This window comes from Chelonia mydas, chromosome 1 (genome assembly GCF_015237465.2).
Source record: "Chelonia mydas isolate rCheMyd1 chromosome 1, rCheMyd1.pri.v2, whole genome shotgun sequence".
NCBI classification, from domain to species: domain Eukaryota; kingdom Metazoa; phylum Chordata; order Testudines; family Cheloniidae; genus Chelonia; species Chelonia mydas.
The window spans coordinates 1,895,421-1,918,857 of record NC_057849.1 but is presented as its reverse complement, the minus strand read 5'-3'; the positions used below and the strand labels follow the sequence as shown (position 1 = coordinate 1,918,857).

The window sequence follows — 23,437 nt, the reverse complement described above, 5'->3', positions numbered from 1 at the left end:
GACTCATTGATGCATACAGAGTTATGCGACTAGCTCATGTGACCCTGGATTCCATTTTGTGCCTGCACTTTTCCACTAATTGTGCTGGAGACTTTTGCTTCCAAAAATGAAGTTCCCTCCACATGGCATAAAGGGAAATTTGCTCAGCAACAGGGGCTGGTACATTGTCTCCACATTCTGGGTGGGGAAGACTGAGTAATAAATTAAAACTGGTCAGGATTCTGACCAGGACAAGATGGTATAGCTCTGGGGTCCTAGGCTAGGGAACTGTGGGAAACTGGCTGGAGACTCTTTCCTCTTAGTTCATGAGTGACTGGTGAAAGTATTCATGTAACTGAGCTGGGTGTGTCCCTGCCTGTGAATGTTTGTGTAAGTGTAGTACATGGAGGGGTCTGCTGCTTGTCATTACCTTACGGGGGGGGGGGGGGGGAGGGGCTTGTATGCCAGAGGGATCATCTGGGAACAGTTGTGTTCTGCATAGAAAGAGACAGGTGATATTGCTGAATACTTCACTACCTTTGAGAGGCTATGTGTGATTCATAAGACTCCTGATGACCAGAAGATGCCCACTTTAGTTGCAAAGTTAACTGGTACAGCTCTGCATAAGTTAGACAAACACCTGTCTGGGATGGTCTAAATGTTGCTGGTCCTGCCATGAGTGCAGGGGACTGGACTTGAAGACCTCTCGAGGTCCCTTCCAGTTCTTTGATTCTGTGATTCTATTTACTCAATAACATGACATCGGAGGATGCTGTAGTTTATTGTAAATTCAAAGAAATGGTGTTGAAACAATGTCAGATTGTCCCTGAAACATACAGAGTGGAATCCTCGATATGGTGCTGGTATAAACAATGCAGAATATATATAAACAATGAAAGTTTGACCTTGTTGCTTACGAGCATTTACTAAACATAGGTAAAGATGACATAAAACAGTGACTATTGGCAAAAAGGTGAAAACTATGGATTAGATGAGTGGCCTAGCTAATGATTTTGACAGACACAAGTATTTAATTTGAATGAAGCACAAACAGAGGGGTTTAAACCTGGTGGGAAGCAGGTTCCATTTTACCCCATTCCCCTCATCCCTGACCCAAATCACTGGTAAAAACAGAAGAATCCAGAAGGTGCAACCAGTGAAATTCCACTGATCACCTGAGGAATCAATGCCTTGCGCTGGGCAAAAGCCAGCAGCAGGTAGCCCATGCAAATGCTGCGACTCTGAGCACAGATTCTCCTCAGGCACCTGTCACGTATCATACTGGGATTGTAAAATTAGCCTCCGCACACGCAGGCATGAAAAGCATCAAGGCCGTCAGGATTAATGGCACGGAACTCTTTGGGTGGGATGATACAGGGGCAGAAATGTCTGAGCTTATGTAGCGTATCATTCAAAAGGGTGACATACTGACAGGACGGATGGCAGAGCCTTTATTACTACGATATTAGTGTTCTTATGTTCTTAGGCTGTTACAAAATCCTTGTGCTTTGGCTAAAAATCTGCATACAAACTAATGGTGTGGAAGCTGTATAATCAGTGTGTGTAGGAGATAATAACACTGCTGACATGCTAATCAGTAATGATTTCTTCTGTTTAACTAAGGCTGTTAAAATATCCACCTGCAGAAAGAAGGAGGATTCTGCTGGGACCCCAGAGGGAAAGGGGAAAGTCCTAGCAACTGTTGAGGAATTGGGAGTAAGTCTTCTTTATTCCTTTGCAGCAGTGGGAAGCTGAATGCTTCCAGGGGTGGGGGTGGCTGAGACCAGCTCCTGCCCGGCAGCTGAAGGCACAATCTCCTCAGGGAAGGAGGAGAGTCTATTCCCAAATGTCCAGGTTGCCGCTAAACAAGGGACAATCCCAAATGCTAGGGAGCTTAGGAAGCTTTGTCCTGGAGGGGAGCCCAGAGAAGGGTGATGGAATCATAGAAACCACGACAGAGGTGGGTGAGATTTCCCTTAACACTGCAGCAGGAGGTAACACCACCTCACGGAGGGAGAAGGGTGTAGTGCCTGTCACGGAGACAACTGTCCAGGCTGTTAGCTCTGAGGCAGTTATGGCTAAGCAGGGGATAGGACCCACCCTAGAGAGCATTGGGGTCTGTGACTTAGAGGGGGGCCCAGAGTAGGAAACTGGGGGAAGAACAGTGAGAAAACAGAAATTATTTTCTCACTCATCACATAGGGGAGGATGCCCAAGACAAAATGGCTGGTTAAGCATCTGTGCACTCAGGCACTCAACCCATGGCTCAGGTTTTGAGAGGAAACTGTGTAACTGACTTCCCATGGGAGCAGTCACACAACGGACCTCCTGGGGATAGAGAGACGGGAGAGGGAGGGTACTTCAATCCAGGTCCTGATTATTCAGGAATTGGTTCCTGACATGCTTCTGAACACTAACTGTGTCTCTTTAAGACAGGGTGTGGATCTCACTTTAGAAAGGGTTGTCTGGGGAAAGGCTAATGACCCACCTGACACAGGGGAGAAGGAAATTCCCTGGGCTGATAAGACACAGAAAGCATTTGGGAAAGAGCTGCTGGCACAAGACACGCCACTTAACCCAGAGAGCACAGATCCCCACCCTTTATGAATGGGGTGGGGAGTCCCCGTGCTTCGAGTGGGGATCACAGGAAAAGCCCAAAGGGGAGGTGGATTTTTTCGCATGTTTTTTTTTGCATGTATAACCCTGGGTTTGGGAAGCAGCTCCACAGAGGGCTAGTCAACACTCAAATTCCCTTTACATCCTAACCCCACCAGATCCAGGTATACCAGGACCCCAAAGATGACCTTTGACTGAGATCCCCACCGACAGGCAGGGTTACAAGGTGGCCAGTTTTCAACTGAACACCTGGTCGAAAAGGGACCCTCTCCAGCTCTCCCAGCCCGGTGAAAATGAGGGAGTGAGGGAGGGGGAGACCTAGTGACCAAGGGACATCGGATGGAGTGACAGGGGTGGAACCTCGGAGAAGGAGCAGGGCAAGCGTGTTTGGGTTTGTTCACTCAGAAATTAGAGAACCCTGCTGACAGGGACACTGCGGGGAAAGGAAAACCACTTACTAAACAATGTTAAGCTTCAGAGGGGAGTTGAAGGTCACAGTGGATTTTGAAGAAACAAACTGTCCAAGCAGAAGGTGTGACAAAATAAAAAGTCTTAGAAAAGTGTACCTCGGACAAAAGATTCTGTGTTATTGTTCAATCTCATGATGCAAAGTTTGTTGCTAACAATAAACCTTATAACAAAGAATTCAATACTGATGGTAACTCCTATGAAAAGGTATAATGTGCATGATTTGGGGGGAAAGCTTTTGGACATGGTTGGAGTGGTAAACAAGAAGCCTTATGGGGATACTCTTTCTCAGCTAGGACCTGTAAACAGGCTCAAAGCTTCTCACAGTAGGGAAACCCTAATAAACATGGTCTGCTATGTGGAAGGGGAAACTGAAGCACCCCACCTCAAGCCTTCCTCTCCCCCTCACCCCAAGATTTGAAAGTATCTTGTCCCCTTATTGGTCCTTTGGGTTGGGTGCCAGCCAGGTAAGCTCAGCTTCTAAACCCTTTCCAGGTAACAGGATGTTGCCTCTGGCCAGGAGGGATTTTATAGCACTGTATACAGAAAGGTGGTTACCCTTCCCTTTATATTTATGACAGACACAAAGAGAGGTTTCCTAGCGACACAGAGAAGGCACATTTACTGACTTGTAATATCAATAGGCTGGTCTACAAAGCGTTAAAAGATACATAGAACTTTCCAAGAATGCCTGTAGATAACACTATAATGTTTGCAACACTTGAATGTGTGAAATGCAAAATAGCATATGCTCAGGAATATTAACACTTATTCATTGTCCTCTGCTCATTGAGGGAGGGGCAGATTGGGTAATAAAATTACACTGTTCAGGCTTCAGACCAGGGCAAGGAGAGAGAGCTCTGGGGTGCTAGGCTGGGGAGATGGGAGGAATTGGCTGGAGTCTCTCTATTGTTGGTTCATGAGTGGTGAAAGCATTCCTATAAGTGCAGCTGGTGTATCCCTGTCTGTGTATGGCTGTGTAAATGCGAGACCTGGTGAGGCTTGCCACTTGTCAGAGACTTACAGCGTGAGGAGGAGCCAAGATTAGTATGCCAGAGGACTCGGCGGTACCCCAGTTTCAAGTTGCACCCCCAGGGAAATCAGTAACATCTGCCCAAAGAACAGGCCATGCTAGAGCGTGAGTCCATTTCCTTCTTATCATGCGCTCAGTCAATGATGGAGAAACTGTGGTCATGGCAAGGAGTCAGGATCCTGTATTCCATCTCTTGTTCTCTGTGTGACCTTGGCCAAGTCACATTTCCCTTTCCCTCAGTTTGCCTATCTGTATAATGGGGAGATGATCATAGTGACTTTCATTTGCTAGGTATTTTGAAGATCCTTCAGTGAAAGGTGCTGCACATTATAGTGATAGTTAATGACAAGAATTACATATCCCTGATCACTTAGCGATAGCCCTGTGTACCTGAAAATAAATGCTAGTGTCTCCCCTTCGTCATCTTTCTCCAGATCTGTTTGTCTATTTTCTACCCATACGGTAGTGTGTATTTACAGGCTATCAGACTCTCTGGAGACTTAGCAATTATCCCTAGTTTTCTTACAAATGAACTATAATTTTTAAATATACACAGAGCAGCCAATTCCTCCCTGACTCAGCACAGAGCCCCAAGTGTTCTCATCTCCCTTAGGGAAGGTCCCTTAATTACTGTTTACTCCTAAAGATGGATAAAGAGCACAGAAGCAGAGACATGGAAAGAGAGAGATTGGCTTGAATCTCTCTGGTCTCGAGCCTGTTTGCGTGCTTCTCCACTAGAGGCTGAGCGAACTCCCATGGGATTGCACAGAGCTCTATTATAAACAGTGCACACCGCCAATTTGGCTCTTGGCGTGGGGTGCTCCTGCAGATGCTGGGGTGAGAGAGGTGTAGGTCACGGCTACCTGAGGGAAGACACTTCTGTCTCAGCATTCACGGGTACCCATCTCTTGCTGAGGAGCTCCCCTCTCAACAAACCCAGGTGTGCAGGACGCGATAGACAGTAAGTCTGGGGTCCTTTCCCCTCTGCATAGTCATTAAATATCCCAGGTCCCTTGCCAGAGCTGATGAGTTTGCTCCACTCTCATGGGCCAAAATGTCCCTCACAGCTGTTTCCCCGCCCCCAGGCTGCCTGATGGCCTCTATCCCGGAGGTGGCTGTATTTCGGTGGGCACAGAGTATCCTTCAGGATCACAGGCATTAGTAGACGTACAATACAAGGCCAAATTCTAATGCCATGGCCTCTATTTTGCTGAGGCCCCACTGACGCCAAACTCCCCTTGGAGTAAGAGCAGAGGAGAGATCTCAGGAGCCGGCTGTGTGTTAATGCACTGACCCTGTCATCTCCTCCCCTTGCATTTCAGGGCTTTGGTTGTTAACAGGAAGACTGTTACCTGACTTTTATATGCTGGAAAGGATGGAGGTGCTAGGGTTCCTCACTGGAAAAAATATAAGAATTTTTCAACATGGGCAAGACATCGTCTCTCCTTGCTTCATTTGAGTAGTCAGCTGAACGGTCAGGGTTCAGACTTTCAACAACAAAAAAATCAGCTGGAAGCAGACACCCATTGAGGGAAATTTCAGACCAAACGGTGAAAGTTTGGCAAACTTATAAGCAACTGAAAATGAGGTCTTCCTGGTTAAGGTGCCAGACAACCTTAATTTACAGTGGGGCCACCAGAGCTACCTGCAGGGGCCAATCCATTTGTGAATCCCATTTAGCTAAGCTCTTTGCTCCAATAATGTCTGTGGCAAGGAGTTCCACTGGCCAAATATGTATTATGTAAACAATTTTCTTATCAGTTTTATAGTTCAGACTTTGAATGTAATTCAGAGTTCCCTTTTCTGTGTTTTAAGAGACATAGCAAATATAAATGCCTGATCTACTTTCTTTATCGATGGATTCATTGGGTTTAAGGCCAGAAGGGACCATTCAATTATCCAGTCCGACCTCCTGTATAACACAGGCCATTACATTTCACCTAGTTACCCCTGTATTGAGCCCCATGACTTGTGTTTAACTGAGGCCTGGCCTGTGGTAGCATTTTTCATCGTTGAATCATAGAGCCAAATGGTTAGAAGATACCTCAAAGTTCAGCTAGTCTAAACCCCTGCCAGGATGCAAGATGTCTTCTGTATAAACCTTTCGAGACAGATGGGCATCCAGCCTCCTTTGGAAAAGCTCTGGCGAAGCACCTTCCACAGCTTCCTGAGGCATCTCTTCCATTTTCCTCCTGTTCTTCCTGTTAGGAAGTTTTTCCGGAGATTTCATCGAAATCTGCTATGCTGTACTTGAACCCATTGCCTCTTGTCCTCCTTTCAGTGGGAAAAGAGAATAATTTTTCTCCATCCTTTTTTGTGGCTTCCTGTCACAGGACGACCCAGGCTTCTTCCCCCTTGTCACTGCCCCCTGTGCTTGAGCTGGCAAAGGAAAGGGTCTCAGAACCCTCTTGCAGGTGCTTCATCCGTGTTTCTTTATTTACTGTGGCTGTACAGTCCCAAATCCCCCCCAACACCGGTCCCCGCCCGACCCCTCACTGGGTCCTCTGGCCTTTGAGGCTTGTGTCAGCCAGAAGGGATAGAGCCACAACCCTTCTATCTCCCTGCCTGGCATCACACTGGCACCTCACGGTGAGTTGGGTGTCCACAATGACCCCTAAATTCCTTTCAGAGGCCCTGCGTTCCATAATACAATGCCTTAGTCTGTGAGTCGGCCTGCGTACCCTGATCGGAGAGGATAACTTTGTATTTGACTGTATTAAAACATTTTATTTGCGTGAGCCCAGCTCACCAAAGCCTCCAGATCAACCCGTATGCCTGCCATGGCCACCTCATTGTAACCACTCTGCCAATCTTTGGGTTGTCCACAAATTTGATCTCCAAAGATTTCCTATTTGATTCCAGGTAATTGATGAAAATACTGAATAGCATCGGGCCTAGAAATGATCTCTGCACAACCGCATTAGAAACGACCCCTGCCCCTTGGCTGACCATGGCCCCTTGACAACAGCTTTCCGAGATCTGTCAGTTAAGCAGTTTTTAGTCCATTTTACATACCCTCTACTGATATGATACTAAAGGAGTACTTGTGGCACCTTAGAGACTAACCAATTTATTTGAGCATAAGCTTTCGTGAGCTACAGATCAGAAGTTGAGCTACAGCTCACAAAAGTTTATGCTCAGATAAATTGGTTAGTCTCTAAGGTGACACAAGTACTCCTTTTCTTTTTTTGCAAATACAGACTAACACGGCTGTTAGTCTGAAACCTGATATGATACTGTTCATTTTTTATCTGAATGTTGTCGCCTAGTAAATCAAATGCTTTAGAGAAATCAGACTTTATGCATCTGATCAAAGTGGTCCCTTTGGTCAACCAAACCTCTCCTCTCATTAAGGGATAAACGTGTTAACCAACTCTGTTGTTGCTTGGCATTAATTAAATTCCTAGACTTATTTTTTAACTAATCCCAGACCAGCTTTTCCTTTGTTTCCTAATCTTGTCCAATCTTTTTTTTAAAACATTCCCTTTATTTTTTATGTTTAACCCAGAACTGCCCTGTTTTAGTCTATTTTTTTTTTTTTTTTGGCTCTGCTCCTGCCTGATTGTTTACTTCTGCTTCTGAATGAGATTTGTGGTGGATCGGTCAGTTCATAACCCTGGTGTTCGTATCGCTAAGGTTCCACTGTCGATGCTCTTTCACTCCCTCCTTGACTCCTAATGGACTGGAAAGTGTTTCATCACCTCACGTGATATGAGTCCCTCATACTGCTTCTTTTCAAATGCAGAACGAATATATTTATTGAACACATCTACCTTTCCTGCAACATTAACACGTTTCCTTTCTCCCTCTAGGAATTGGCCTAAACCTTTTCTAGGATGTCTTTTGTTCTTAATATACTGAAAAACCTCCTTTGTGATCCTGAGACCTGCCACACATGGTTTTTTCCCTCATGTCTTTAATAACCATGATCAATATTCACAACTTCAATTTTGTATTATTTGCTATTTATTTCTCTTTTTTCCATGCGTTCTATATTTCTCTTCTCCCTCCCCCGCCATGTGCAAAAAAAGTCTTCGCTTTGTCACTGAACCAGGTATTTATCCAAAGCTGTCCACTTCTTTGTCTATGGAATTGTTACTTTCTAGCTATCTAATAAACGCTTCTTATAGAATTCCAATTTTCCCTCCCCAGTTTTCTGTCTATTTTTTTTCTGATATTTTGCCTCAGCTTTGAGGAACTAGCTCTTGTGAAACACTAAGTGTCTACACTTATTACTGGTTGGGAATAGTTCTCTGTTTGACCATGTGAACGTAATCGCTCCATTTTTTTATTTACCTCTCCTCTATAACACATCCCTTCTTTGTCTCTCCGTCCAGGAATATTTAATATGACCATCACCTGAGACCCTGGGCACAAACAGAATTTCCAGTGAATGTACAGTATATGCAGGAGACGCCATTCTGCCTTAGAGTTGGGCACCTTCTCCCCTACTCCATGTCAGATTCCAACACAACTGACTTCACCAACCCCTCCACCTTCATCCTGCTGGGCATTCCTGGCCTGGAGGCGGCCCATGCCTGGATCTCCATCCCTTTCTGTGCCACGTATGCCATAGCCATCTTGGGGAACTTCACCATCCTGTTCACTGTGAAGAGGGAGAGACGCCTCCATGGGCCCCTGTACTATTTCCTCTGCATGCTGGCTGTCACCGACCTGGGCCTGTCCACATCCATCCTGCCCAAAATGCTGAGCATCTTCTGGTTCAATTCCAGGGAGATCAATTTCAGTGCCTGCCTCACCCAGATGTTCTTCATTCACTGCTTCTCAGGGATGGAGTCTGGGATCTTTGTGGCCATGGCTCTGGATCGCTACGTGGCCATCTGCCATCCCCTGAGACATTCCACCACCCTGACGAACTCTGTGGTGGCCAAGATAGGCCTGGCCGTGGTGCTGCGTGGAGGCATGATTGTACTGCCCTTTCTCATCCTGGCGAGGCAGTGGCCATATTGCAGAACCAACATCATCCCCCACTCGTACTGCAAGCACATAGCCGTGGTGAAACTGGCCTGCGCAGACATCCGCATCAGCAATTACTACGGCCTCTTTCTGATATTCTTTGTGACCGGTGTGGATGTGTTTTTTATCACCATGTCCTATATCCAGATCCTCAGGGCCATCTTCAGCCTCCCCACAAAGGACGCCCGGATCAAGACTTTTGGGACCTGCAGCTCCCACCTCGGTGTCATCTTAGCCTTTTACATCCCAGTTCTCTTCTCCTTACTCACACACCGGTTTGGGCAGAATGTGCCCCTTCATTTCCACATTCTAATGGCCAATGTGTACCTCCTGGTGCCCCCCATGCTGAACCCCATCATCTATGGGGTGAGGACCAAAGAAATTTGGGACAGGCTGCTCCATCTCTTTACTCATAAAGGGACTTAAAAGTTTTCTGCTGAGGCTCTGGCTCTCAGACTAAGATCTGTCTGGAGCTGGCTCGTAACATGGTGCTGGGCCCTCTTCCCTGAGTCACTTCTTAGATAATCAAAAAGACATTAAATCCTTTCCTGCTCTTACTGTGCTGTGTCAGTGTGACAAACAGGGGAATTGCTCTGTGTTCAACTCCTTAACCCATTGGGATGCCACCTTTCTAATTTCTATTAAATGGACCCCTGAAGCTCTGCCCTCTGCCCAATTCCTTCCTCCAGTGCCCAGCCCCTGCTCCACATCTCACCTCAAGCCTCCGACCATTTCTGTGCTTTACACCCCAAGGCCCTGCCCCTCTTGCTCACTCCTCTCCTTCCCTTCCACCTCCCTCTCCCACCACTCCAGCGGGGCTCCATAGGATCCAGGGCTGGGACTGGAGGTGCTGCAGCCTTACAAAGAGCCTGCAGTGAGTACAGTGAGGACACAGTGCTCCGGCCGACACGCCACTTAGGAGCAGAGAGGGACGCCAGGAAGCTGTATAAAAGCAGCTGAGGGTTGTGTGGAAGACGGGCAGGATTATGCATCATACAGCTTGTGGGCCCTACAGCTCAGATACAAAATCCTGAGGGCATAGACCATTGGGTGACTTATTTCTTTCGCTTCTGGCTCCCTTTTGTTCCTCCTGTAATGGGGATGGGCTGGGAGCTGTTTGCCCTGAGCCAGGCTAGGTGGACAACAGCTGAGAGAGGCAGTAGGATCAGCCCCTGTTTTATCTGGGAAGCTGGGGTGCTGGGCAGAGGCCGGGGTGGCTGCAGTAACTCACAGGGAAGGAGATAAACGGCACACCTGCCATGAGCCAGGTATTTACACATGTACATGGCACCTTATCTGGAACTACAGGACACCCATTGCCCAGGGGCTGAAGCTGAACAGGGAAGCTGTGTCTACCATATGCTCTGCATGATGCTTTTGATCACTACATCTGGAGGATCTATAGCTAGGCTGCAAGGCAGCGTTATCCCCATGTCATGGATGGACTGAGCCACACAGAAGTAAAGTGATTTACCCAAGGCCAAACAATGAGTCAGTGGTAGAGCTGAGAATAAGAACCAGGAGTCCTGACCCCCCAGCACCATCGCTCTGGCCATGAACTGGATTTGCTCCTCTGGTACCAGTACATCACCAATAATCATAACTTGAGACACAAAGCAGATGCATGCACATAAACAGGTTAATCATAACCAGCAAATCATAACTTTCCTATTGACACCTGACAGGACACACTTTGTGGAACATTTGTTGCGGCTGAATAACAGTGGCAGCAACAATGATAAAGATGGTCATTATTCAATCCTACAGCATCAATCATGTTCTCCTCCCACAATGTTGCTACAGTTGCCAGCCACCTGAGGAAGGGACATTCCCTGGATCTAGCAGGACAAACAGCTGGGACACTAGAACCACTGGAGGATGGGAAGAGCAGAGAAAAGCTTGTTTTGCTGCAGGGAGCCAGGTCCTCGTACAAATAGCTGAGGAAAGAGTCCTTTAAAAGTGGGAGGTGGACATCCGTGAACTTGAGTGTTTCCTCCAACCATAGCCAGCCAGCCCCCTTGACTTTGAACACCCTCAACTTGTGTTTGACTAAAGCATCTTCCAAAAAGGTGTCCAGGGCTAGATCCACAAAGGCACTCGGGTAAATACTGAATTTAGGCACCGCTGCCTTTCTCAAACCCCGGCTCATCTGCTGCCTGACCCTGCAGGAGCCTAAGATTCTGCCAGTCACCTGCACAAAGCAGCCTGAGTGCTGATGCTGCTCCACAGATAACAAGCTGCTCAGAGTCTTTGCTCGGGCCTCAATTCCGGTGGGGTTCTCCAATGAGGTGTTCCCCCACCCATCTCCCCGTCGGGCCCGATCAGTTAGGCGTTCTCAGACCACAACTCCCCCATGGGGCCTTGCAGATCGGGATTGTGTGTGTAGGTGTGCATGTGTGTCCATAAGCGTGGTTGTGCCTGGTGTGACGTTGCACCCCATAATGCTTTATGGGAATATGCTTATTAATGCATGTGTGACATAACTGGAATATGTTTTTTGCTCTGTATGCTCATGTAACATATCTCTGTAAAGGTTATGATCTACTGAATATATTCATCCTATTTGTATGCATGTATCATTTTTTAATTTGAAATTTTGAACAATGGCTATGTATTTGTTTAATTTTAAGTAGCCTCAGTGAAGCAGTTGGTCGGCTTTGTGAGAAGAGACTATTCTCAGTAAGTGCCTGTCATAAATATAAAGGGAAGGGTAAACCCCTTTAACATCCCTCCTGGCCAGAGGAAAAATCCTCTCACCTATAAAGGGTTAGGAAGCCAAAGGTAACCTCGCTGGCACCTGACCAAAATGACCAATGAGGAGACAAGATACTTTCAAAAGCTGGCAGGAGGGAGAAAAACAAAGGGTCTGTGTCTGTCTGTGGGGGAGGTTTAGGTTGGATATTAGGAAAAACTTTTTCACTGGGAGGGTGGTGAAACACTGGAATGCGTTACCTAGGGAGGTGGTAGAATCTCCTTCCTTGGAAGTTTTTAAGGTCAGGCTTGACAAAGCCTTGGCTGGGATGATTTGATTGAGGATTGGTCCTGCTTTGAGCAGGGGGTTGGACTAGATGACCTCCTGAGGTCCCTTCCAACCCTGATATTCTATGGTTCTATGATTCTATGATTCTGTATGCTGCTTTTGCTGGGGATAGAACAGGAACGGAGTCTTTGAACTTCGTAAGTAATCTAGCTAGGTATGTGTTAGATTATGATTTCTTTAAATGGCTGAGAAAATAGCTGTGCTGAATAGAATGACTATTCCTGTCTGTGTGTCTTTTTTGTAACTTAAGGTTTTGCCTAGAGGGATTCTCTATGTTTTGAATCTAATTACCCTATAAGGTGTTTCCCATCCTGATTTTACAGAGGTGATTCTCTTTTTACTTCTATTAAAAGTCTTCTTGTAAGGAAACTGAATGCTTTTTCATTGTTCTCAGATCCAAGGGTTTGGGTCTGTGGTCACCTATGCAAATTGGTGAGGATTTTTACCAAACCTTCCCCAGGAAGTGGGGTGCAAGGGTTGGGAGGATTTGGGGGGGAAAGACGTGCCCAAACTCCATTTTTTCAGGAACCCAGATAAAGTTTGGTGTTGGCACTGGAAGTCCAGGGGCAAAAGGGTAAAATAGTTTTTAGCTTGGGGAAGTTTTAACCTAAGCTGGTAAAAGTAAGCATAGGAGGTTTTCATGCAGGTCCCCACATCTGTACCCTAGAGTTCAGAGTGGGGAAGGAATCTTGACAGTGCCCAATCAAGAAACACTTAAGCTTATTATGAACTGGGAGATGCCAATCCACATCTGAGCTTTCCCAGGAATGTGGCCTGGCTGGTAAGGAACTGAGTCATGCATGGACATGTGACTTGTCCATGTGACTCCAAAACTCGATCTTGGAACTGAATTCTGGATAGGAGAGAGGAAGGGGTTTCCACCCACAAGAGAAAATCTATTTAAGCCCCTGGAGCCCCCTCCATTTGGTCTTCAGTTGGCTGAAGAGAGAGCCTCTCCATCCCCAAAGATACCTGAAAGAAACTGGAACAAAGGACAGTAGCCACGAGGGTGTGAGTGATCGCTGGACCCAGACTAGAAGGAGACTAGTCTGTAAAAGAATCTTATTGGAACATCTCTGAGGGTTAGATTTCATCTGTAATCACTTTTTTACTGTATTAGGTTTACACTTCTGTTTTTTATTTTATTTTGCTTGGTAATTCACTTTGTTCTGTCTGTTATTACTTGGAACCACTTAAATCCTACTTTTTGTATTTAATAAAATCACATTTTACTTATTAATTCACCCAGAGTATGTATTAATACCTGCGGTCGGGGGGTGGGAGGGGGGGTAGAGAGAACAGCTGCGCATATCCTTCTTTCAGTGTTATAGACGGCGAATAATGTATGAATTTACCCTGTATAAGCTTTGTCCAAGGTAAAATGGTACAGCTCTGCGTAACTTAGACAAAAACCTGTCTGGGATGGTCTAAATGTTGCTGGTCCTGCCAGGAGTGCAGGGGACTGGACTTGATGACCTGTCAAGGTCCTTCAAGTTGTATGATTCTATATACTCAATAAAATGACATTTGAGGATGCTGTAGATTATTGTAAATTCAAAGAAATGGTTCTGAAAAATGCCAGATTGTCCCTGAAACATACAGAGTGGAATCCTCAATATGGTGCTGGTATGAACAATAGAAAATCTATTTAAAAATGAATGTTTGACCTTGTTGCTGAGGAGTATTTCTTAAACAGATGTGAAGATGTTGTTAATCAGTGTCTGTGGGACAAAAAGTTGAAACCTGTGGATGAGGTGAGTGGTCTAGCTGATGATTTTGACAGACACAAGTATTTAATTTGAATAAAGCACAAACAGAGGGGTTTAAACCTGGTGGGAAGCAGGGTTCCATTTTACCCCATTCCCTCATCCCCGACCCAAATCACTGGTAAAAACAGAAGAATCCAGAAGGAGTAACCAGTGAAATTCCACTGATCACCTGAGGAATCAATGCCTTGCGCTGGGAGAAAGCCAGCAGCAGGTAGCCCATGCAAATGCTGAGACCCTGAGCACAGATGCCCCTCAGACACCTGCCAAGTATCAAACTGGGATTGTAAAATTAGCCTCTGCACACGCAGGCATGAAAAGCATCAAGGCCATCAGGATTAATGGCACGGAACTCTTTGGGTGGGATGATACAGGGGCAGAAATGTCTAAGCTTACGTAGCGTATCATTCAAAAGGGTGACACACTGACAGGGCAGATGGCAGAGCCTTTATTACTACGATATTAGTGTTCTTAGGCTGTTACCAGATCCTTGTGCCTTTGGCTAAAATGCGCACAGAAACGGAGGGTGTGGAAGTTGTATAATCAGTGTGTGTAGGAGATAATAACACTGCTGATATGCTAATCAGTAATGATTTCTTCTGTTTAACTAAGGCTGTTAAAATATCCACCTGCAGGAAGAAGGAGGATTCTGCTGGGACCCCAGAGGGAAAGGGGAAAGTCCTAGCAACTGCTGAGGAATTGGGAGTAAGTCTTCTTTATTCCTTTGCAGCAGTGGGAAGCTGAATGCTTCCAGGGGTGGGGGTGGCTGAGACCAGCTCCTGCCCGGCAGCTGAAGGCAGCATCTCCTCAGGGAAGGAGGAGAGTCTATTCCCAAATGTCCAGGTTGCTGCTAAACAAGGGACAAAACCAAATGCTAGGGAGCTTAGGAAGCTTTGTCCTGGAGGGGAGCCCAGAGAAGGGTGATGGAATCATAGAAACCACTACAGAGGTGGGTGAGATTTCCCTTAACACTGCAGCAGGAGGTAACACCACCTCACGGAGGGAGAAGGGTGTAGTGCCTGTCACGGAGACAACTGTCCAGGCTGTTAGCTCTGAGGCAGTTATGGCTAAGCAGGGGATAGGGCCCACCCTAGAGAGCATTGGGGTCTGTGACTTAGAGGGGGGCCCAGAGTAGGAAACTTGGGGAAGAATAGTGAGAAAACAGGAATTATTTTCTCACTCATCACATAGGGGAGGATGCCCAAGACAAAATGGCTGGTTAAGCATCTGTGCACTCAGGCACTCAACCCATGGCTCAGGTTTTGAGAGGAAACTGTGTAACTGACTTCCCAAGGGAGCAGTCACACAACAGACCTCCTGGGGATAGAGAGACGGGAGAGGGAGGGTACTTCAATCCAGGTCCTGATTATTCAGGAATTGGTTCCTGACATGCTTCTGAAAACTAACTTTTTCTCTTTAAGACAGGGTGTGGATCCCACTTTAGCAACGGTTGTCTGTGGAAATGCTAATGACCCACCTGACACAGGGGAGAAGGAAATTCCCTGGGCTGGTAAGACACAGAAAGCATTTGGGAAAGACATGCTGGCACAAGACACACCACTTAGCCCAGAGAGCACAGATCCCCACCCTTTATGAATGGGGTGGGGAGTCCCCGTGCTTCGAGTGGGGATCACAGGAAAAGCCCAAAGGGGAGGTGGATTTTTTTGCATGGTTTTTTTTTTTGCATGCATAACCCTGGGTTTGGGAAGCATCTCCACAGAGGGCTAGCCAGCACTCAAACTCCCTTTACATCCTAACCCGACCAGATCCAGGTATACCATTGTTAGAGAGCTTATTCCTTCACTCTCCCACTTCCCTGGTCCTTCTCGCATGAACAGAGAGCAACAATACCCGAAGTCCGAAGGTGCAAACAATTCGATGTTTATTGGGGTGAACTTCCAGCAAGCTTAAATACAAGTTCCTTTTACCTTATTTTCGAATCCCAACTTACTTCCTGTTTGCCCCTAATTTATATAGTAATATTCTTAGCTATACCTTAACCAATCATTCTACTGAAATTTAACTAACCAATCCTAACATATTGTAACATGATTAGCTAACCAATTATATCCCACCACCTTAATTAGATTACACCCAGCAAAATTAATTATACAGCAGACAGGAACAATCACAGAACCAGACAGAGATTATACAGACAAACAATAGCAAAGTGGGAAAACAATACAGAAGTGAGGATTTCACATCCCAGCTATTGATAAGTGAGTTCTTGCCAGACAGGATGCTATCAAACTAAGTTTCCTTTTACATTTTCTAGGCACTTCCCTTTCTTTGGAGGTGATAGGAATTATCAGGACAGGATTGTATTCAGGACAGGATTGTATTCCTAACAGCCCAATAGCACCTTCTTTCAATGTGGCTAGTTTGGAATGTGAGGATGTGACTGTTCGCTTCCTGGCTTATGGCTGCCTCTGCTGCTTAGCCAAAGGCCTTAGCCTAAGAACATGGCCTCAGACTGTCACAGTAAGAGAAGGCCCTTACACCAGCAGACAGTGATTTTGATTCTTTCTTTTATACCTCTAACTAGCCAAGTAATAAGAATACCCCTAAATTCTTAAAGTACAGGCCTTTACAGACAGGCCTGAATATCTATATCCTAACAACCATGACACCAAAGATGACTTTTGACTGAGATCCCCACCGACAGGCAGGGTTACAAGGTGTCCAGTTTTCAACTGAACACCTGGTCGAAAAGGGACCCTCTCCAGCTCTCCCAGCCCGGTTAAAATGAGGGAGCGAGGGAGGGGGAGACCTAGTGACCAAGGGACATCCAATGGAGTGACAGGGGTGGAACCTCGAAGAAGGAGCAGGGCAAGCGTGTTTGGGTTTGTTCACTCAGAAATTAGAGAACCCTGCTGACAGGGACACTGCGGGGAAAGGAAAACCACTTACTAAACAATGTTAAGCTTCAGAGGGGAGTTGAAGGTCACAGTGGATTTTGAAGAAACAAATTGTCCAAGCAGAAGGTGTGACAAAATAAAAAGTCTTAGAAAAGTGTACCTCGGACAAAAGATTCTGTGTTATTGTTCAATCTCATGATGCAAAGTTTGTTGCTAACAATAAACCTTATAACAAAGAATTCAATACTGATGGTAACTCCTATAAAAAGGTATAATGTGCATGATTTTGGGGGAAAGCTTTTGGACGTGGTTGGAGTAGTAAACAAGAAACCTTATGGGGATGCTGCTTCTCAGCTAGCACCTGTAAACAGGCTCAAAGCTTCTCAGAGTAGGGAAACCCTAATAAACATGGTCTGCTATGTGGAAGGGGAAACTGAAGCACCCCACCTCAAGCCTTCCTCTCCCCCTCTCCCCAAGATTTGAAAGTATCTTGTCCTCTTATTGGTCCTTTGGGTTGGGTGCCAGCCAGGTAAGCTCAGCTTCTTAACACTTTACAGGTAACAGGATGTTGCCTCTGGCCAGGAGGGATTCTATAGCACTGTATACAGAAAGGTGGTTACCCGTCCCCTTATATTTATGACAGATACAAAGAGAGGTTTCCTAGCGACCCAGAGAAGGCACATTTGCTCACTTTTAATATCAATAGGCTGGTCTACAAAGTGTTAAAAGGTACATAGAACTTTCCAAGAATGCCTGTAGATAACACTACAATGTTTGCAACACTTGAATGTGTGAAATGCAAAATAGCATATGCTCAGGAATATTAACACTTATTCATTGTCCTCTGCTTATTGAGGGAGGGGCAGATTGGGTAATAAAATTACACTTTTCAAGCTTCAGACCAGGGCAAGGAGAGAGAGCACTGGGGTGCTAGGCTGGGGAGATGGGAGGAATTGGCTGGAGTCTCTCTATTGTTGGTTCATGAGTGGTGAAAGCATTCCTATAAGTGCAGCTGGTGTATCCCTGTCTGTGTATGGCTGTGTAAATGCAAGACCTGGTGAGGCTTGCCACTTGTCAGAGACTTACAGCGTGAGAAGGAGCCCAGATTAGTATGCCAGAGGACTCAACGGTACCCCAGTTTCAAGTTGCACCCCCAGGGAAATCAGTAACATCTGACTAAAGAACAGGCCATGCTAGAGCGTGAGTCCATTTCCTTCTTTTCATGTGCTCAGTCACTGATGGAGAAACTGTGGTCATGGCAAGGAGTCAGGATCCTGTATTCCGTCTCTTGTTCTCTGTGTGACCTTGGCCAAGTCACATTTCCCTTTCCCTCAGTTTGCCTATCTGTATAATGGGGAGATGATCATAGTGACTTTCATTTGCTAGGTATTTTGAAGAGCCTTCAGTGAAAGGTGCTGCACATTATAGTGATAGTTAATGACAAGAATTACATATCCTTGATCACTTAGCGATAGCCCTGTGTACCTGAAAATAACTGCTAGTGTCTCCACTTTGCCCAGATCTGTTTGTCTACTATCTACTCATACGTCCTGTGTATTTACAGGCTATCAGACTCTCTGGAGACCTAGGCATTATCCCTAGTTTTCTTACTAATGAACTATATTTTTTAAATATACACAAATACACAGAGCAGCCAATTCCTCTCCGACTCAGCACAGAGCCCCAAGAGTTCTCATCTCCCTTAGGGAAGGTCCCTTAATTACTGTTTACTCCTAAAGATGGATAAAGAGCACAGAAGCAGAGACATGGAAAGAGAGAGATTGGCTTGAATCTCTCTGGTCTCGAGCCTGTTTGTGTGCTTCTCCACTAGAGGCTGAGCGAACTCCCATGGGATTGCACAGAGCTCTATTATAAACAGTTCACATCCCCAATTCGGCTCTCGGCGTGGGATGCTCCTGCAGATGCTGGGGTGAGAGAGGTGTAGGACACGGCTACCTGAGGGAAGATACTTCTGTCTCAGCATTCACGGGTACCCATCTCTTGCTGAGGAGCTTCCCTCTCAACAAACCCAGGGAAATGTGCACATGGTGCGATAGACAGTAAGTCTGGGGTCCTTTCCCCTCTGCACAGATATTAAATATCCCAGGTCCCTTGCCAGAGCTGATGCGTTTGCTCCACTCTCATGGGCCAAAATGTCCCTCACAGCTGTTTCCCCACCTCCAGGCTGCCTGATGGCCTCTATCCCGGAGGTGGCTGTATTTCGGTGGGCACAGAGTATCCTTCAGGATCACAGGCATTAGTAGATGTACACTACAAGGCCAAATTCTAAGGCCATGGCCTCTATTTTGCTGAGGCCCCACTGACGCCAAACTCCCCTTGGAGTAAGAGCAGAGGAGAGATCTCAGGAGCCAGCTGTGTGTTAATGCACTGACTCTGTCACCTCCTCCCCTTGCATTTCAGGGCTTTGGTTGTTAACAGGAGGACTGTTACCTGACTTTTATATGCTGGAAAGGATGGAGGTGCTAGCGTTCCTCACTGGAAAAAATATAAGAATTTTTCAACATGGGCAAGACATTTTCTCTCTTAGCTTCATTTGAGTAGTCGGCTGAATGGTCAGGGCGGGAACTTTAAAAAAAAAATCAGCTGGAAGCAGACACCCATTGAGGGAAATTTCAGACCAAACGGTGAAAGATTGGCAAACTTATAAGCAACTGAAAATGAGGTCTTCTTGGTTAAGGTGCCAGACAACCTTAACTTACGGTGGGGCCATCAGAGCTACCTGCAGGGGCCAATCCATTTGTGAATCCCATTCAGCTAAGCTCTTTGCTCCAATAAAGTCTGTGGAAGGAGTTCCACTGGCCAAATATGGATTATGTAAACAATTTTCTTATCAGTTTTAGAGTTCAGACTTTGAATGTAATTCAGTGTTCCCCTGTCTGGGTTTTATGAGACATAGCAAATATAAATGCCTGATCTACTTTCTTTATTGATGGATTCATTGGGTTTAAGGCCAGAAGGGACCATTCAATTATCCAGTCCGACCTCCTGTATAACACAAGCCATTACATTTCACCTAGTTACTCCTGTATTGAGCCCCATGACTTGTGTTTAACTGAGGCCTGGCCTGTGGTAGCATTTTTCATCATTGAATCATAGAGCCAAAGGGTTAGAAGATACCTCAAGGCTCAGCTAGTCTAAACCCCTGCCAGGATGCAAGATGTCTTCTGTATAAACCTTTCGAGACAGATGGGCATCCAGCCTCCTTTGGAAAAGCTCTGGCGAAGCACCTTCCACAGCTTCCTGAGGCATCTGTTCCATTTTCCTCCTGTTCTTCCTGTTAGGAAGTTTTTCCGCAGATTTCATCTAAGTCTGCTATGCTGTACTTGAACCCGTTGCCTCTTGTCCTCCTTTCAGTGGGAAAAGAGAATAATTTTTCTCCATCCTTTTTTATGGCTTCCTGTCACAGGGTGACCCAGGCTTCTTCCCCCTTGTCCCTGCGCCCTGTGCTTGAGCTGGCAAAGGAAAGGGTCTCAGAACCCTCTTGCAGGTGCTTCATCCGTGTTTCTTTATTTACTGTGGCTGTACAGTCCCAAATCCCCCCCAACACCGGTCCCCGCCTGACCCCTCACTGGGTCCTCTGGCCTTTGAGGCTTGTGTCAGCCAGAAGGGATAGAGCCACAACCCGTCTATCTCCCTGCCTGGCATCACACTGGCACCTCACGGTGAGTTGGGTGTCCACAATGACCCCTAAATTCCTTTCAGAGGCCCTGCGTTCCATAATACAATGCCTTAGTCTGTGGGTCGGCCTGCGTTCCTTGATCCGAGAGGATAACTTTGTATTTGACTGTATTAAAACATTTTATTTGCATGAGCCCAGCTCACCAAAGCCTCCAGATCAACCCGTATGCCTGCCCTGACCACCTCATTGTAACCACTCTGCCGATCTTTGGGTTGTCCACAAATTTGATCTCCAAAGATTTCCTATTTGTTTCCAGGTAATTGATGAAAATATTGAATAGCATTGGGCCTAGAAATGATCTCTGCACAACCTCATTTGAAATGCCCCCTGCTCCTCCGCTGACCATGGCCCTTTGACAACAGCTTTCCGAGATCTGTCAGTTAGGCAGTTTTTAGTCCATTTTACATACCCTCTACTGATATGATACTAAAGGAGTACTTGTGGCACCTTAGAGACTAACCAATTTATGTGAGCATAAGCTTTCGTGAGCTACAGCTCAGAAGTTGAGCTACAGCTCACAAAAGCTTATGCTCAAATAAATTGGTTAGTCTCTAAGGTGCCACAAGTACTCCTTTTCTTTTTTTGCAAATACAGACTAACACGGCTGCTAGTCTGAAACCTGATATGATACTGTTCATTTTTTATCTGAATGTTGTTCCCTAGTAAATCAAATGCTTTAGAGAAATCAGACTTTATGCATCTGAGTGGTCCCTTTGGTCAACCAAACCTCTCCTCTCATTAAGGGATAAACGTGTTAACCAACTCTGTTGTTGCTTGGCATTAATTAAATTCCTAGACTTATTTTTTAACTAATCCCAGACCAGCTTTTCCTTTGTTTCCTAATCTTGTCCAATCTTTTTTTAATACATTCCCTTTATTTTTTATGTTTAATCCAGAACTGCCCTGTATTAGTCTATTTTTTTTTTTTTTGGCTCTGCTGCTGCCTCATTGTTTACTTCTGCTTCCGAATGAGATTTGTGGTGGATCAGTCAGTTCTTAACCCTGGTGTTCGTATCGCTAAGGTTCCACTGTCGATGCTCTTTCACTCCCTCCTTGACTGCTAATGGACTGGAAAGTGTTTCATCACCTCACTTGATATGAGTCCCTCATACTGCTTCTTTCCAAATGCAGAACGAATATATTTATTGAACACATCTACCTTTTCTGCAACATTAACACGTTTCCTTTCTCCCTCTAGGAATTGTCCTAAACCTTTTCTAGGATGTCTTTTGTTCTTAATATACCGAACAACCTCCTTTGTGATCCTGAGACCTGCCACACATGGATTTTTCCCTCATGTCTTTAATGTCCATGATCAATATTCACAACTTCAATTTTGTATTATTTGCTATTTATTTCTCTTTTTTCCATGCGTTCTATATTGCTCTTCTCCCTCCCCTGCCATGTGCAAAAAAATGTCTTCGCTTTGTCACTGAACCAGGTATTTATCCAAAGCTGTCCACTTCTTTGTCTATGGAATTGTTACTTTCTAGCTGTCTAATAAACGCTTCTTATAGAATTCCAATTTTCCCTCCCCAGTTTTCTGTCTATTTTTTTTTCTGATATTTTGCCTCAGCTTTGAGTAACTAGCTCTTGTGAAACACGAAGTGTCTACAGATATTACTGGTTGGGAACAGTTCTCTGTTTGACCATTTGAACGTAATCGCTCCATTTTTTTATTTACCTCTCCTCTATAACACATCCCTTCTTTGTCTCTCCGTCCAGGAATATTTAATATGACCATCACCTGAGACCCTGGGCACAAACAGAATTTCCAGTGAATGTACAGTATATGCAGGAGACACCATTCTCCCTTAGAGTTGGACACCTTCACCCCTACTCCATGTCAGATTCCAACACAACTGACTTCACCAACCCCTCCACCTTCATCCTGCTGGGCATTCCTGGCCTGGAGGCGGCCCATGCCTGGATCTCCATCCCTTTCTGTGCCACATATGCTATAGCCATCTTGGGGAACTTCACTATCCTGTTCACTGTGAAGAGGGAGACAAGCCTCCATGGGCCCCTGTACTATTTCCTCTGCATGCTGGCTGTCACCGACCTGGGCCTGTCCACATCCATCCTGCCCAAAATGCTGAGCATCTTCTGGTTCAATTCCAGGGAGATCAATTTCAGTGCCTGCCTCACCCAGATGTTCTTCATTCACTGCTTCTCAGGGATGGAGTCTGGAATCTTTGTGGCCATGGCTTTGGATCGCTACGTGGCCATCTGCCATCCCCTGAGACATTCCACCACCCTGACGAACTCTGTTGTGGCCAAGATAGGCCTGGCCGTGGTGCTGCGTGGAGGCATGATTGTACTGCCCTTTCTCATCCTGGCGAGGCAGTGGCCATATTGCAGAACCAACATCATCCCCCACTCGTACTGCGAGCACATAGCCGTGGTGAAACTGGCCTGCGCAGACATCCGCATCAGCAGTTACTACGGCCTCTTTCTGATATTCTTTGTGACCGGTGTGGATGTGTTTTTTATCACCATGTCCTATATCCAGATCCTCAGGGCCATCTTCAGCCTCCCCACAAAGGATGCCCGGATCAAGACTTTTGGGACCTGCAGCTCCCACCTCGGTGTCATCTTAGCCTTTTACATCCCAGTTCTCTTCTCCTTACTCACACACCGGTTTGGGCAGAATGTGCCCCTTCATTTCCACATTCTAATGGCCAATGTGTACCTCCTGGTGCCCCCCATGCTGAACCCCATCATCTATGGGGTGAGGACCAAAGAAATCTGGGACAGGCTGCTCCATCTCTTTACTCATAAAGGGACTTAAAAGTTTACTGCTGAGGCTCTGGCTCTCAGACTAAGCTCTGTCTGGAGCTAGCTCGTAACATGGGGTTGGGCCCTCTTCCCTGAGTCACTTCTTAGACAGTCAAAAAGAAATTAAATCCTTTCCTGCTCTTACTGTGCTGTGTCAGTGTGACAAACAGGGGAATTGCTCTGTGTTCAACTCCTTAACCCATTGGGATGCCACCTTTCTAA

At 45.9% G+C, this 23,437-nt stretch overlaps 2 protein-coding genes across 2 annotated transcripts; both read left to right on the top strand.

The window, feature by feature from the left end:
• The first annotated feature begins 7,255 nt into the window (after positions 1-7,255).
• Positions 7,256-9,499, top strand: LOC102932921 (olfactory receptor 52R1-like). Its single transcript, XM_037889560.1, has one exon. The coding sequence runs from the start codon at positions 8,501-8,503 to the stop codon at positions 9,497-9,499; it is 999 nt and encodes a 332-aa protein (XP_037745488.1). The 5' UTR covers positions 7,256-8,500.
• Positions 9,500-22,002: 12,503 nt separating this feature from the next.
• On the top strand, positions 22,003-23,228 carry LOC119565134 (olfactory receptor 52R1-like). The gene has a single exon (XM_037889559.2). It carries the CDS (start codon positions 22,230-22,232, stop codon positions 23,226-23,228), a length of 999 nt encoding a protein of 332 aa, XP_037745487.2. The 5' UTR covers positions 22,003-22,229.
• Positions 23,229-23,437: the final 209 nt, after the last annotated feature.

Bases quoted from the DNA above. Each gene is read 5' to 3' on its own strand.
- LOC102932921 (XM_037889560.1), top strand. From the start codon at position 8,501: ATGCAGGAGACGCCATTCTGCCTTAGAGTTGGGCACCTTCTCCCCTAC.
- LOC119565134 (XM_037889559.2), top strand. From the start codon at position 22,230: ATGCAGGAGACACCATTCTCCCTTAGAGTTGGACACCTTCACCCCTAC.